Genomic DNA, 18172 nt, shown 5'->3' on the forward strand with positions numbered 1-18172 from the left:
TAATATGAAATTATGTATCGCAGTACTTGTGTCGATAAACTATTTAAAATGCACATTGGTTTTTTGTATGTGTGTGTGTGTGTGTGGGGGGGGGGGGGTTGCTAGTGGTATCTTCAAGTGATTGAACTGTTTAGTTTTCAAGGTAATATTTTTGACAAATCTAAAAATCTTTAGCATATCCGCCATCACTTGGGAGATGTTGAATAGACTGGTACTAGCGGACGTCATAAAACATTGGTTAAAGCTCAGAAATAACTAATTTAATTATTTATTGCAGGCTTATTATTATTGGGGATGTGAGTCCGTTCACATTTGTGTGTGGTCACTTTACAGGTCACAATTTTCATCCGATTTTGACGAAACTTGAAACATAGGTTTATATCTCAAAGATCTCTGTTTCTGTCGATATTGGCACGTAGGGCCTATCGGAGAGTAAATTCGTGGATTGTAGCCACTGATTATACGAAAAATAGCGTTTTTCGCTTGTCGAAATTCTGGAGGTCACAATTTTTATCCAATTGTGATTAAACTTAAAAGGTGTGTTTATAACCCAAAGATCTCGGTTTCTGTTTTGGTTCATATTGGTCCATAACTTGCTGGATTATAACCTCTGATAGGGTGCCCCACCATAAATAAATATATCCAAATATCTCGACAATTACACCACAATATTTATATAATATACCAAGCCTTAAATCGGTTTCGCACATTTATAGTCACCAAATAAACGGCCATGTTGTACTTAATAAGCTATGACCATTTAACGATCTATAAATATATATAGACTGAAAAGTGGTTACCAGTGTCGGCCATAACATCCGGGCACTTTTGAGTAAAAAATAGGTTACGTGCCCTTGTTTAGAAAATGGTCTCGTTTAACTAGTCTACCTTTCTCCGCCTGATTGACAGGCCGGGATAATCAAGACTACTTTTTTACGAAACATAACAGAAAGCTGGAACAAGAAACTGAATTTAGAAACACGCACGTTAGGCAACTCAACAATTATTGTTTTAAGAATCATGTAAAAGTAAAATGAAACTACCGCTAGTATAATTTTCTTGTCTTACACAAGTGTTTCAGAGATATTATTTGTACTAAACCAAAAGATGCCGCTCCTAACGGTATAGTTAATGATAAAGCAACTTAAAAGATAAAACGAATGTAATTTCTAAAGCTTCTGTAATAACCAAAAAGCTAAATATTACTGCTATTCAGAATCGTCAACAATAGATTTTTTACGGCTGTAATAGTAGATAGATGTGTAGATAATTTCACGTGCGATGGCTATTTATAGACTCATAGACTCTTATGCTGAGGGTTATTGCACTGCGTGATCAGACAGAAATCACTTCGGGACAAGCCACTGAAAATTTTCGCTGCACGGGGTACCCTACCTCTGATTGTACGAAAAATCGCGTTTTTAGCTTGTGGACCATAATCTAGAGGGTTCACAACCTTGATATTAACACTTTAACGCTATTTGCGTACAGGTTGCGGCCATTTTGTCCTGCAGTTTCGGTTCGATTTCCACGAAATTCGAACTCAACCGCCACTATGGTGTAACGGTGATATATTCAAACGTTTTGTTTTTAATTCAGGGGCCATAATCCCGCCAGTGACGACCCGATATGCGCCAATATCGCAAGGAACCGAGATCTGTAGGTTATAAACATACATTTAAAGTTTCATCAAAATCGGATAAAATTTGTGACCTCTAGAGTGTCCACAAGCTAAAAACGTATATGCTTTGTTGTACAATCAGAGGCCATAATTCAGGAAGTTATCGTCCGATACATACCAATATCGACAGGAACCGAGATCTTTGGGATATAAATCTATATTTCAGGCTTCGTCAACATTGGTTAAAAATTGCGACCTGAAGAGTGTCCACAAACAAATTGTGGGCGGACAGGGGCGACGACAATAGAATGTGGGCGTATAAAAATCGCTTTTTGTCAGCTTGTTTTCGGTCCATCTCTTACAAAATGTGGGCATATTTTGCATGCGACGGCTTGTTTTATTCACAACAAATAGTAAACTATACGGTATATTCCGTCTATATGTAACACTTTTGTTCTCTTTCTATAAATATTTAATTCAACACCGGTTTTTATTTTATACGGTGGCTGATTTAGAACAGGCAAAAAAAAAATAATATCGAGATACTAAGTCAAGGCTTGGAGATAATGAAGTCGAGCGATCGAGATACTCGGCCGAGCGCTCGTGATAATTACGTCGAGTGTTCGAGATACATTATATTCCCTTAAAATGGACGCTTTAGTGCGAATCTGCTTTGGGGTGGAGTTTAAACAACGAGACTGCTACTAATTTTAAAAGAAGTTGCAGATATAAGTATTTCTGACAGGCAATTGCGACGCATACTACGTCGTAATATCTGTGCAGGTATAAATATCCTTCAGATGTAATAGACGTCGCTTACTTTATGAACAGCAAATTGGATGGCTGTGGTAACCGACTTGGTTATCGATCCATCTTAATGTATTTTGGCTGGTTTTCCATTAGCAGAGAGGTGTAGTAGCATGGGTCTTTTGGCAGAAGCATTCTCCACACCCCACGTATAACCCATGCATTCTCTTCTTACTTCATATCTTAGTAGCCCTTGATCGTCTAGTATTTTTACTAGACGTTTGTCTTCTCAGTAGTCAAGACGGTTGTCTTACCAGGAATAACAATGCAACAGTTCGTATTTACATTTTATATATACTGAGCGCCATGGAAAACGCATCATTTAGTTTTTCGTATAACAAAATGATCCTGTAAACATATCTTATTTATTTTGCTTCTTATTGTGAACAATATTCAAATGGGAACACATCAATAACAACACATTTGTACACTTATGGATGTTTAATCTGTAATCAAGGATACAAAGTCAGAGGGGTTAAAACCAAAAGTACAACAAAGATGTCAGTAGCGCGCGTGTCCTCCACGGGCCATCATCACGGTAGGCTACAGCATTAACGCGACCCCTGCAAATGTGTAGGGCGGTCCGGTGATGAAATGTGAAGCCTCCCCACACCATTACACTTCACCCACCTCATCGATTCGTTTCGAAGACGCAGCAGTCTGCAAGACGTTCCCCAAGACGTCCCTACACACGTTGACGGCCATCAGCGTGATAAAGATGAAAGCGACTCTCATCACTGAACAGCACACTTTGCCAGTCTACTCTTCTCCATGTCTGGTGTCCTTGAGCCCATATCAAACGCCGCTAACGGTGATGATCCCTGAAGATAGCTCCAACATAAGGTCGTCGTGCACGGAGTCCTACTTCTCTTAGACGACGTCTTACGGTGTTGGCACTTACTGGTACTTGTCTTCCGACGACTGCTGCACCTGTTCGAGTCGCTGGGCGGAATCTGTCACGCAAATGAGTGACCCGGATGTAGCGCTCTTGATCCAGTAACTCGAACACGTTCCACCAACCTTACAATAGTGGACTGATGATAATGGAAGTGTCTGGCAATAGCACGTGTAGACATGCCAGCCCTGGACATTCCCATGGCTTCATTCCGTTGATTTTCAGTAAGTCGCGGCATCTCTAGCTCGATTCCTTCACACAACAAATTACGACAGATTGACGGTTCGCAGTTCATGTACTGCACATTAAGTTGAAAACATGCTTTTAAAGGACTCACACACAATGCTGTATGTGAATATTGGGTTGTTCATGTGCATCTTGTGCAATTTTTTTTCGTGCACACGGGCCGATATTTTTTGCGTTTGGGAGCATTGTGTGAAACAATAGTTCATAATATTGCATAATATTATACATACAAAACCACCTAGTAATAAAATATTTGGGAAAAAAGTGATGCGTTTTCCATGGCCCTCAGTATATCAAGCTGCTTACATATGGTACAATGCATAAAAGATTACAATAAAGTCATTCTCTCAAGCCCCATCCAGCCAGACTCGCTGGGGCGAGTCTGATGATAGAGATTGCAACATCTTTTCCATCTAGAATCCAGCTGCTATCCCTAGAATGCTCAGAAATATGGTTTTGTAGCTTTGGGTTTGGGCGCTCAATTATCTAATTGGTCAAATATGACGTAATTAATTAGAAATAGAGTGACTGTTCAATTGGTTTCGCATATGAGCACTTCGCCAGGTGGCGCGTGTGAATTCTGGGTTATAGTTTTTTTCACTTTGCGAGTGAAATGGAACCGTCAGATAAGCCGCCTATATGAACTGTTTATGTTCAAGTGTAGACAATTGACCTGGTATTAACCTGGTTACCTCTAATAAAAACAGCAGTGCATTTCCGCAGTTTTGTATTGTTTCTGAATATCCCCTACTCTTTTTGAAGAGTATATATTAAGATTTTAAATTTAATTTTGTCCAAATCCCATACGAGTATAAATGAGACCTAGTTCCGTTAAAAAAAATTTCACTCGTCATTCCATGTCAATCCTCCACTCTTTATTAAACTTAAGGCCCTAATCTACTATGCACCAGTGTACCTTTTAATATAAATATTAAATGAGTGGGCTATTAATATTAATACAACAGTATTTTAGGCCTAAATGAAAGAGCATATTTGTTTTAAATAGAAAATTATCCAACATCGATATGGGCTCAACGTCCATTCGACACAAACTAGGTTATTTCGGGACTAACGTATAGTTTAATTTTACTTCAATAATTCGCTTGCTCGTAGGGGTCGTTAGCAGTGGGAGGAAACCGGAGGACCCGGAGAAAACCCTCCGTTGAAAATTTCTGTGAAAATCCAAGAGCCATTAAATATTACTCTGGGTTTAAAGATTATGCCCATTTTATGTTTTTCTTTAATGTTCTCGGTCCTGTAGTTTTTGATTTAAGTGTTCTTTGTTAAAACCTAAAGATCAACTTTTCTTAACTCTAATGAAATTAAGACAAGCCAATGGAGATTTGGAACTCAGTATCTTTTTCAAAGTCAGTGAATGTACCGTTCCACAGCTAATTAATGTATGGATCAATTTTTTATACTTCCAATTAAAAGAAATCAATATTTGGCCCGATAAATTTATTGTGCAAGAGAATATGCCTAATAACTTTAAATCTGCATTTTCTACAACACGTGTAGTACTAGACGCCACAGTAATTCCTATTTCAAACAGTAGAATGTTGATGCCCAAAGTATGACATTTTCTATGTACAAAAATAAAAACACACTGAAAACCATAATCGGTTGTTCACCTCGAGGACTTGTATCATATATCAGTGACCGTTATGGCGGTTCAGCTATCGACAGACAAATAATTGAACGATCCACACTAGTCAATAATAATTATATGTTTGAACCAAGATCAGCTAGCGACAGAAAAATAATTGAACGATCCACACTAGTCAATAATAATTATATGTTTGAACCAAGAGATAGAATAATAACTGACCGGGTTATTATGGTCCAGGATATCTTTGCATCCAAAAATGTTTTTGTCAACACCCAACGATGTTGAAAGCCAAGTCGCAGCTAGAATCTGAACAAGTCGTACATGATCGTCGGATTGCTTCAAAGAGAATTCATGTCCAAAGAATCATGGGTTTAGGTAAAACCTATAAAATTTTGAAAAAAGATGTCTGCCAGCAAACGATCTCTTGGTTCGAGAATTGTATTTATAATAATAAGCTATATGCTATCAAATTTCCGTCCATCAATTGTCACCAGACTTGCCTAATTACACCCCTCCCCCAATAGTGCAAAGAAAGAAATCTAGTATAATATAATACTGTGATTATTACTATAACTACATGTATTTAATATCATAAATAAAGCATTTTATATAACATAACATATACCTATATTAATAATAACAATTCAATAATTAATTACTTAAAACAAATCATGTACACAATCTTTGCATTGTACAAGTTTCTTAAAGATACATTATGTAAAATTTAGATAAGAGCCGACCATTCTTGCTATGATAGTTCAAAAATAGATAATGCAAAATGAATATATTGAAAGTTTTATTCAACTTACTTTATTGTAAGCCGAGTTATCAGTATTTGTAGTTTTGACAAGATGTGTATTATCATTACCACATTAGTGGTATATTCGAGGATTGACCTTGGCATGTTAATAACTGTCTGATAATTTATATAACATTTAAGGCCTAAAGAAAGACCTGCAATAGTTAAATTTAGCACACTTGAGTAATGTATATTTAACTTGCTATGAACGATGGTAGCGGCTATTAAAAGTGAAAATCTCTTATTAAAAACTTTCAAGAGATAACACATCTGTGGAATCGGATAAGCACCATGCAATAGTCATGTTCTAATTTGTAAATATTGTACATATCACCATTGTTATAAGACCATAAAAAAAATATTTTGGTTCTCAGACAATCCCGTGTCACCTGAAAAGCACTGCATGACACGTTTTTATTTAAAACAAGCCAACAGTGAGGCTGATGTCCCCCGCCGAAATCCCAAAATAAATAGATGACACATATTAATTAATCGCACATTTATTTTTTTCAAAAGTATCAAGCAATCAAACTGATTATCAACTATACACTAAGTTTCATCACTCTCTATCAGATAGAATCAAAATTATTTTGTCCTAAAGCATCGACCTATGAAATCGCTTAGCTTTAGCTCGAAATGTTAATCATTGAACTCAGTCAAGACATTCACCTAATGAACATCTACATCAAGTTTAAAAATTCTACCTCAATTAAAAGCAGAGTAGTTATGTTCCAAAGTCTTAACCAATCAAATTGCTTATCGCTCTTTAACCTAAGCAGAAAATTCTCATTATAGAACTTAGTCAAGATGATAAAACTAACACCATGTCCTCACTCTCATTTAATTAGAACTAAAGTTATCGTGTCCCAAAGCATCAACCAATCTAAATGCTCATCCGTGCTTACCCTACGAACACCTACACCAAGTTTGAATGTTTTAGCTCAATTAGATGGAGAGTTATTGTGTTCCAAAGTCTCGGCCAATAAAATTGCTTATCCATCAAGGCATTGACCTAATAAACACCTACACCAAGTTTGAACATTCTAGCTCAATTAGAAGGAGAGTTATTGTGTCCCGAAAAGTGTGACGGACAGGCGGGGGACAAAAAAATAACAACATGAAAATAGACTATTTAATTATCGCATAATATTTTACATTCCAGCACCCGCATCAGCACCCGTACTCTAGGCTAATTTATCAGATATGTAACCCTGACAATTTTAAGTGATACAGGAAAATTGTACATTCCTATAAACAACATGATATAAATTTAGTCCATGGAAATGTGATGTATATAAGAAGGCATTTGATTTAGCACAGTTGTGATCCAGTTGTAATTGTAAATATCGCCGTTGTTATAAAAGGAATGATATTTAAGGTCTTGTTTAACCTGGTATCAAATTGATTAATTTTGTTTAACAGAACTGTTGTCATTGTAAATAGCACCATTGTTATAAATGGGATACAATATAAATTAGGTCTTAAATATTTATGATAAAATAATTCAAGCTTAGGTAATAAAGAACCTCTACAATAATCAGTGTCGATTTCTATTTTTATCTATATAGAGATCTTTAGGCCATGGTTAATTAATTGTTTGTTTTTTTCTTATGACCCGCCCGCATGTCCGTTTTCATCCGTAATAATTAGGCACTTCCATAATTATTTGGTCAAATTTAGTGAGGTCCAAAATTTGTCCTTTAATTATAACTACATTTGTTTGCCTTTAAATATGAACAATGAATTGACGCATTAAAATCCACTATTTATCGATGAACATGACACCGTAGGTGATAAGTAAAGTAGGCTAGAATGTGAAAAAATACACGGTGTCCATCCGCAAAACGGAAGTGATAAAGTCTTATCATATCTGTCATCCATACCAAGGAATGGTATCTACAACATTCACCAAAGATCACATATATACTCTATAAGACACTTGTCAATTTGTAATAAAATTCACAGAAAGATATATACTCAGCCAAATTAAAGACTTGACACTGATGAATTTCAACAAAAAATTTTTCTGATAAGTCAAATAAATTTTAAAGTGTTTCTAACGATAGTAAGTAGTAAGAAGCCTTTAATTTCATAAAATTTTAAAGTCACGTGGATCACGTGACTTTTGAGCATATAAAGATGAAAAACCTGAAAAACACAAACTCGTGAGGTCAATCGGTGCAAGTTTGCTTAAACGGAACACGCACACGTAACTTGAACTGGAAAAACAAATTAAAATTGTTATTTTCATCTTTGTTAGAAGATGCCGCGCCTTTCAAATGTAGAACGTCTACGTGCTACAGGTAGGCTCTATGCTGGTCAGTCTGTGGTCACTGTTGCAAGAGCCTTTAATTGTTCACGCCAGACAATAATTAATCTTAGAATGAGGGTGCTTTCAACTGGAACTATTGCCGACCGCCCAAGCAATACGATTACGTCATCTTAGAAACAGATTTATCACTGCAACCTCCACAAGTAGAGAGATGTTTGGTGGAAGGGTAACTGCACAAACTGTTCGAAATCGCTTGCAGGCTGCTGGTCTTCGAGCTGGGAGGCCCTATAATGGACCAATATTGACACCTCTTCATCGCCGTAACCGACTTGTGTGGGCCACAAGACACATAAGGTTTACTCAAAGACAGTGGAATTCGGTTGTCTTTAGTGACGAATCTCGATTCACTTTGAGATTTGCGGATGGCGGGGTCCGAGTGTACCGCAGACGAGGTGAACATTACGCTCAAGTATGCGTCAGAGAAGTTGACCGATTTGGTGGCGGCAGCGTCATGGTTTGGGGTTCTTTTTGTGCACATGGACGTTCTCCTCTTCTTGTTGTCCAAGGAAACTTAAATGCTGTCCAGTACAGGGATCAGATTTTGCATTCTTTTCTTCTTCCGTTTATGCAGAGACATGGGCCTGGACTAACGTTTCAACAAGACAATGCTCGACCCCATACAGCAATTGCTACCCATAATTTTTTTAAATGCCGGTGTCCAAGTCCTGGATTGGCCGTCGCTTAGCCCCGACCTTAATCCTATTGAACACATCTGGGACGAACTGGGTCGACGTGTTCGTCAGCAAGTAAATCCACCACTGACGTTGCAGGACCTTCAACATGCTCTTGCTGAGCATTGGCGACGTCTTCCTCGGGTAGTGTTTACTAATGTTCTGAGATCCACGAGAAGACATTGTGTGGCAGTACGAGACGCTAGATGAGGCCACAACCGTTACTAAACACTTTATTCCGATTGTTCTCCAAGTCTGTGAATTTCATTTTGGGGGGTACTGTGACATCACGAACGTTATCAATGTCAAGGACTTTCGGCGAGACGTATTCTTGCTTTATGTTGATGTCAAGGTCGTCTGTGCACAACATAACACTAAAATAGTTGCCTTAAACCAAATATTAAAAATCTAGTCCCAAAAATCCCGAGTGTCAAGTTTTTATATTTTATTTACTGACAAGCAACGGTCCCAGAACTGCCGCCATGAGATAGCCTCGATCATGAGATACCGACTGGTTGACACTGCTTCACGCCTTTCACGGTATTTTATTAACAACACTATATAAACAGTCTCAAAGGGACACAGAGATACAAATAAATGTAAACAGTTTGATTAAGAGACAAAATAATAAAAGAATTTATATTATCATGATGCCATGTGCCGATGATGGATTCAAAGTTGACGACATTAACATACGGGCTATTGCCATGGCATTGGTACTATCTTCCCTCACGGCTAGAGAAACGACCACGTGTGTAGTAAATTCTTTGACTGACCTGTTCAATAATCTAACTTATTTTGCATTTAAAAATCCAAGGGTATGCTTTTAATTATTTATGTCAGAACAAATCATAAACCAGTTTGAAACAGGTCATTTCGTAACCTGTCAAAGTAGGGAAGGATAAAGAAATGAAATGCCAAGAATGAATGAATTAACGAAGCGTGAACTTAGAAGCATATCACTAATAATTTAAACATATTTATTATGACCAAGTCTTCCGATGCCCAGGTATATTGTGCAACAGATATCATAATCTATAAATTAATATTTAATAAAATCGCGGACACTGCTTACCGTTGGGTTTTCAAAGACCAAGTAACTGACATTAGTTATGTAAATATTATTAAAAAAAACCATATCTGATGTTTAGATAAATGCAGCTGTCCTTGTACCTGAGAATAATACCGACTGTTTCTGACTATGACTATGCTGCCACCATCCAAATATTCCAGATAAGGACAATATTTTATTATCATCAATTACTCCATCAGGAGTTGCACCAAGTTACGGATAACTTGGGTGCACAAACATTCCACATTTAGACACAATGAAACCCGTCTTCTTTTCAAGATACTTGCATGCAATAGTTTCATATTTAAGACAATGTCTTACAAACGGGCCACTCAGAACGGGTGGAAAACAAATACTTTCACAAAGTTTGTCAATATTTCATTTTGCAGTAATATGCACAACAAAAGAAACTTTTAAAACATTGATCTCTCTATTTCTCTTAAGTATTTTGTAGGAATGAAGCTGATTCTGCTTGTGAGTTACTAACCACATTAACGAAAAACCTCTTCAAAATACGTCGACTGATTGAAATACTTTCTTCATGCAAATTTGTAAATGTTTCCTCTGTCAAATGTTGAAGACTGACCTTACTATGGGTAATTTCTTCGTTCCAACAATCAATGACGAACATTGGTTCCTGAATCATCTCCTCGTGTGCAATTTCCTCAATAATTTCTATCAGGTTTTCTTTGGTTGGCATTTTTTTACATGGATGGTTGTCTAACACGTCCAGAAGCTCGTCTTTTAAAGCAGAAAAATCTACCAAAGCCTTTTTATAGTGTCTCTTTCATCATGACACACGTATCGCAGGTAACTCTCTAGGAGAGAAGTTGTTCAACTAAGCTGAACAGGAATGTATTTGAAATATCCTCCCGCATGCCTTCCATTCTGATTCTTTATAGTCATGCCACAAGAAGGGAATCTTCTCATCCAAGCCAATAGTACATGGCCACGCCACTACCTTCGCCCAGTTCCATCTTACCATTATCTAATACTCGCTTTAAAATCAAGGGTGTATTGGCCTTTACATACTTGAACGATGCTATTAAATCTTTGAGGCAATTACCCCTACGGATATACATTGTTTTTGGTGCTGGGTTGAGACTTATTCTCGGTCTCGGACTTTCAATATCAGGCAAAGTATCCGAAATGAAATAAAATGTGGTTTAACGTCTTACTGTTCTGCTAATGAAGACGGGCATACGCCATACAGTGTGCTATGAGGGAAATTTTGCCCGGACAACTGCACTACGGCCTACTCTTATATCGAATTCCAACTGTCAAGGGATCTTTATGTGCACACCAATGTCTACACGGGACCTCGGTTTGTCGTCCCATCCGAACGACTAGACAGCTGTCCTTGTCAGGCCCTCCGTCCTGTATCACTGACAAGGGGGAACCACGCCAGAAAATCTGAATGAACTTTCTCGGCCAATGCAGGGATCAAACACCGACCTCCAGGCTAGCGAGACAGCGTCTTTCTCACTTAGGGCAAAGTATCCTCCTCTATAATACGGATATCGGGCAAAGTATTCTCCTTTATAACACGAATATATTTTTGAGTAATCTCACCGAGGCCATTGACTGGTCCAAAAGATACCCCTCCATCTGAGTAACTGGTTTGAAATTGGTAATCAGTCCACACGTCAGCATGGTTACTAAGAGGTGATGGTGAAGCAGATGTTCATATGGTTGAGTCTGATTCATTCGTTTTAATTCTTGATATACAACTGGCGGTAGTTTTTTCTTTGATGTCCATAGCAGTTATATCTCATAACAACCTGTCATGACGTCATCATAGGTTGATATATTCGTTCATATCAACCGCTGATGACAGGTTGATATTTCATATCAACCGCTAATGACGTCATGTCAGGTCGATATATTCGACTCATATCAACCGCTGATGACGTAGATGATCTAAATAATACAAAAAAAACACAGAAATAAATTTTTATTCTTTTGACAATTAAAAATTGTTATGGTACAGTTTGTAACATTCAGGACCGAACTAGACTGCGTACATTTCGGCATATTTAAATCGGTTATCCATACTCCATGTCTAAGATATCTTTCAGAATCTTCTTTCCGTCCACACACTCCTACCTAGACTTGAAAGTATTTATCGCGCAATAGTTCCTTTATAAAGTATTTTTGGGTACAGTCCACTTAAAACAGTCGGTCAAATTCTTCTCTGAACATACCGAAAACCTTCAGAGTTCACTGTCAGAATTATCGAAAAAGAATGCCTTTTGATCAAAATTTTCTTCAGGCTTTGGATAGATCCTCATCGATATTTGCATTCACATCTATTCCATCGGTTGGCTAAAAGGGATTGATTATTCGTCTGACTTCGTATTACAATCCATTTTGTTTGCAATTCAATACCCCAAAATAGCGACGCGTATAAACAAAAACATGCACGTAATTGCACGTGATTACTTCGGTAATTTTCCATAGTGTAAAGGTAATTTGCTGAAAATTTCAGTCAAATTGATCCACTATGAGCCGAGAACGAAGCGGGTGACATTTTCGCATAGTCTCGGTCATCATTAATCAAATCATTAATATAAACAGCATAGTCTCGATTATCCACTGAGTTGATTTAATTATCAATGGCCGTTAAGCGGCATATAGGAATCTAATCCAGCCAACATCGAAGGCTAGCCTTGACATCGAGAGTTTATTATGGTCTGGATAAGTTAATTAATGATTAATTGATAATTTAGATAACATTTCAGGCCTAAAGAAAGACTTGCAATAAGAAGATTTTGCTCTTGCATAATGCATGTTTAATATTCTCGGTCTCGGACTTTCAATATCAGGCAAAGTATCCGAAATGAAATAAAATGTGGTTTAACGTCTTACTGTTCTGCTAATGAAGACGGGCATACGCCATACAATGTGCTATGAGGGAAATTTTGCCCGGACAACTGCACTACGGCCTACTCTTATATCGAATTCCAACTGTCAAGGGATCTTTATGTGCACACCAATGTCTACACGGGACCTCGGTTTGTCGTCCCATCCGAACGACTAGACAGCTGTCCTTGTCAGGCCCTCCGTCCTGTATCACTGACAAGGGGGAACCACGCCAGAAAATCTGAATGAACTTTCTCGGCCAATGCAGGGATCAAACACCGACTTCCAGGCTAGCGAGACAGCGTCTTACTCACTTAGGGCAAAGTATTCTCCTCTATAATACGGATATCGGGCAAAGTATTCTCCTTTATAACACGAATATATTTTTGAGTAATCTCACCGAGGCCATTGACTGGTCCAAAAGATACCCCTCCATCTGAGTAACTGGTTTGAAATTGGTAATCAGTCCACACGTCAGCATGGTTACTAAGAGGTGATGGTGAAGCAGATATTCATATGGTTGAGTCTGATTCATTCGTTTTAATTCTTGATATACAACTGGCTGTAGTTTTTTCTTTGATGTCCATAGCAGTTATATCTCATAACAACCTGTCATGACGTCATCATAGGTTGATATATTCGTTCATATCAACCGCTGATGACAGGTTGATATTTCTAAAGAAAGACTTGTAATAAGCAGATTTTGCTCTTGCATAATGCATGTTTAATATTATAAAGTTAATTTGATTGTTAGTGTTTTAGATTCCTTTATCTGTTTAATATTTATTCACAGACATTGCACTAAAAGGTTTTACAGCCATTTAGTTCTTTGTATAATAATTTTGACATTTGAAGTCATAATGTATTATTTACGATTGCTATAATTTATATAAAAGTTTGTTTTACATTACCAGTCAACTATAAATTATTTACTTTCAATATATCAAGGTTGTTTTACATTATAGGTCAATTATAAGTTGTTTACTTTCTCTGTATAACATAACTTCGATTATAAATTATTCCTTTTCTCTAAATAACAAGTATAATATTTAATTTTACAAGATAAATATAAAATCTTTACCCTCTCTATATAATAATAGTTGATAACCGGTCTGTACGGCAACGGAGTAAACTGTTAAGTTTATTTGACTATTACACGTGATCTGTAAAGTTGTTCTTGAAACAGGCGGTGGTACCTCAGATAAAGACAGAGTGCCTGAAAAGCAATATTTCTTTTTTATTATTTCAGTATAGTTAATCATTACTATGTATCTATTAATACAACCAGCGGCTGCCAGGCAGGATACGCCCACATTTTCGAGAGATTGATAGAGAACAAGCTAAAACGAAAGTGATTTTTCCTACAATCAAGGGCCATAATTCAGGAAATTACAATTCGATATGCGCGAATATCACAAGGAACCAAGATCTTTGGGTTATAAACTTACATTTCAAGTTTCAACAAAATCGGATGAAAATTGTGACCTCTATAGGGTCCACAACCTTGATACGCCTTATTTTTACGCTATTTGAGAACGAAGGGTGGCCATTTTATGTCAGTTTTGGGCCGATTTTCACGAAATTCGAACTCAGCCGTCCTTAGGGTGTAACGGTGATATAATAATACGGTTATAAACTTACATTTTAAGTTTCAACAAAATCGGATAAAAAGTTTGACCTCTATAGGGTCCACAATCTTGATATACCATATTTTTACGCTATTTGAGAACGAAGGGCGGCCATTTTATCTATCAGTTTTGGGCCGATTTTCACGAAATTCGAACTCGGCCATCCTTAGGGTGTAACGGTGATATAATAAAACGGTTTTTTAAATCGGATAAAAATTATGACCTCTATAGGGTCCACAAGCTAAAAACGTGATTTTTCGTACAATCAGGGGCCATAATTCAGGAAGATACAGTCCGATATGCGCGAATATCGAAAGGAACCGAAATCTTTGAGAACGAACGTGATTTATTGTACAATCAGGGGCCATAATTCATGAAGTTACAGTCCGATACATGCCAATATCGAAAGGAACCGAGATCTTAGGGTGATAAACCTATATTTCAAGTTTCATTGAAATCGGATAAATATTGTGACCTGTAGACTGTTCACAAACAAGCAGTTGTGTATGGAAGTGTATCGCTACCAATATTAAATGCTCTGCTACAATGTCTTTTCCATTGATTATATGTAAAAAGTACAATGTACAAAGTCCTAATACCGGTAATGATAAAGTCAAAATACCTCTAAGGCAAGAATTAAATGTAAAATGCCAAATGTTAAGTGTCAGATGACAAATGTTTTGTGGGAAAATGTTGGGTTTTTTTGACTTGTCTACATTTTACATTTCTCTCATTACATTTTACATTTCCGCTCTGCCACATCCCATTTCTTCTTCACGCTTTCTACATAGCAAGTTTCGCACAGCATCAACTTTCATATGCATATGTAGGATATCACGTGACTTATTAACATATACGGAAATCTGGCACATTATAAACCAGCACATTACAAGGATATTCACCGCATGATAACAGATAATCAAGCTGGCACACTATAAGAAACTATCCAGATAAACGTGCGTAATCCTGAATGTGTCAGGCACACTATAAACCAGCACACTACAAGGATATTCACGACACTGTAACAGGAAATTAGCTTAGCAAAATGAAATGAAATGGGGTTAAACATCCTACTGTTCTGCTCCGAACTGGGCTAATGAAGACGGAATCAGCTTAGCACACAATAAGAAATTTACTTACCCTGACACTTTAGATGGTACTTTACCATGATTACGGGAGGGGGGGGGGGCTGTGCAATGTCCAAATACGAAATTCCGGGAAATTCCAGGTATCATGTTACATATTAGTGAAAAGCACGTTCATTTCTATTTGTAAATATGTAAATAGTTTTCTAGTACAATCGTATTTTCATAATGATTATGGTCTGGTGGATTAATTAATTTGCCTAATTACTAATTTAGATAATATTTAAGGCCTAAAGAAAGACCTGCAATAGACAGATTTAGCTCTTGCATAATGCATGTTTAAGTGACTGCATGTGCGTGTATGTGGGGTGGAGGTATTCAATGTTAAAATACGAGTCTTGATAGAAAAAAAATCCAAAATGTTACCTATAATTGCTTTTTTGAAATATGTAAATAATTGTCTGGCACATTCATACTCCCTGAAAAACTACCAAAGTTGGATGGAACTAAAATCTATTGACATGATTGCGGAGGGGTGGGGGGGCTCAATGTTAAAATACGGTTCTTAATTCGAAATTCTCGATATCTATCACTAAAAGCACGTCCATTGCTGCTTAAAATAGGTAAATAATTTACTGGCACATTCAGATTAGCATACCTTGAAAAACATCGAGTGGTATGAAACACTATTAAAGGGGTATTCAAGTAAAAATACTGGTCTAAATACGAAATTCCAGATACCATGTTACGTATCACTGATTGCGCTTTTCAAATATGCAAATAACTTTTTGGCACATTCATAATGAGATTAAAGTTGAAATGAAGGGGGGGGGGGGGCTAAACTAAACTAAAGATTCTCTATGTCTATACTAAAAAATGTATAGTCATTCCTCTCTTTAAATATATTATTTATTTGTTGGGCACAATGCTTGTATACTGTCGGGGTTTTTTAATGGAATAAAGTTAATTAGGCTGTACTCAACCCTTTTTATAGAAAGACCATCAAAATACGGGTATTAATACGAAATTTCAGTTATTGTGTTATACATTACTAGAAAGTATGTTTCTTTGAATCTATCAATTATTTCCTGACACATTCAGGATTACGCACGGTCGTCTGGATAGTTTCTTATAGTGTGCCAGCTTGATTAACTGTTATCGTGCGGTGAATATCCTTGTAGTGTGCTGGTTTATAGTGTGCCAGGTTTCCGTATATGTTAATAAGTCACGTGATATCCTACATATGTATTTGAAAGTTGATGCTGGGCGAAAGATGCTATGTAGAAAGCGTGAAGGACAAATGAGATGTGGCAGAGCGCAAATGTAAAATGTAATGTGAGAGATGTAAAATGTAGACACGTCAATAAAAGCATTTTCTAACAACATATTTGTCATTTGATACTTAACATTAGCTCTGTTTAGCTTTAGCTCGAAATGTTAATCATAGAACTCAGTCAAGACATTCACCTAATGAACATCTACATCAAGTTTAAACATTCGCCTAATAGACACCTACGCCAAGTTTGAACATTCTACTTCAATTAGAAGGAGAGTTATTGTGTTCCAAAGTTTTGACCAATCAAATTGCGTATCACTCTGCTTACCCTCAGCAAAAAATGTTCATCATCGAACTTAGTCAAGGTATTGATATAATAAAGCTATACATCAAGGCATCGACCTAATAAACACCTACACCAAGTTTAACATTCTAGCTCAATTAGATCTTAGAACATTCTTTATACCGGACTCACTTCCAGAGCAATTCATTTAGAGACTAAATTCATTAGAAACAGACGCCTTTCTGAGCTCGTACAGAAGTGTTATTAACAAGGTGATCAAGGTAACAATGTTGTAGGTGCGAACGCTGAACTTTTGAAATCACACTTAGACTTTGACATAGTCCAGAAGGAAATGTTGCATGACAAAGTTTGGAAGAAATTTATTTTGTGTTCTCTCCTCACTATTAGACAAAAATGTTGGTCAACTTGATGACACATCGCTAGAACTTTATTCACCAAAGCTGAATCGAAAGTGATTTGTCGGTCAATAGCAATGGCAGCAGATAGTCAAGAGCCTCTCACGTCCAATCATTTTCTAACTCAGAAAAAGGACAGTAAAACAACCTCTTGGTGAATTTCCACAGACAGATATTTACAGGGTTTATTTCTTCAAATTCTGCAGATTAGACAAATGCGGACTCGTCTCAAAAACAATCTTAAATCCAGCATGGAATTAACACGTACGAATGTTATTAATATGGATTACACGTTTAAATACATATATCAGTAAACTAGCTTACTTACCCCGCGTTTCACTGGTTGGTGTTTTATATAGTTTTGATATTAAGTAAAGAGTTTGCCAGAACATTAAGTGTGGCATTCTACAATATATTCATAATAACGAGATGATTAAAATTATAATCGAATACTGCACCAAATACAAACCCCATTTCATTTTGGTATTAATAATACAGGCTAAAACTGTTGAATGACAGGATGAATGGAATTTAAAGTCTCGTCAACACAATAGCCTGGCCAAAATGCGA

The 18172-nt window shown here is 36.9% G+C and overlaps 2 protein-coding genes across 3 annotated transcripts in view; one reads left to right on the plus strand and one right to left on the minus strand.

Moving 5' to 3' along the window:
• Positions 1-18172, minus strand: part of LOC126821238 (glutamate receptor ionotropic, kainate 1) — a 47700-nt gene that overhangs the window by 25294 nt on the left and 4234 nt on the right. The window contains exon 2 of the mRNA XM_050549621.2: positions 13996-14130. Within this exon, the coding sequence (XP_050405578.2) occupies positions 13996-14130 (135 nt within the window). The remainder of the gene's footprint in view (positions 1-13995; positions 14131-18172) is intronic.
• Positions 1-18172, plus strand: part of LOC126821237 (glutamate receptor ionotropic, kainate 2) — a 92152-nt gene that overhangs the window by 1747 nt on the left and 72233 nt on the right. The window lies entirely within an intron of this gene.

The sequence above is a fragment of the Patella vulgata genome, chromosome 5, assembly GCF_932274485.2.
Source record: "Patella vulgata chromosome 5, xgPatVulg1.2, whole genome shotgun sequence".
Taxonomy (NCBI): domain Eukaryota; kingdom Metazoa; phylum Mollusca; class Gastropoda; family Patellidae; genus Patella; species Patella vulgata.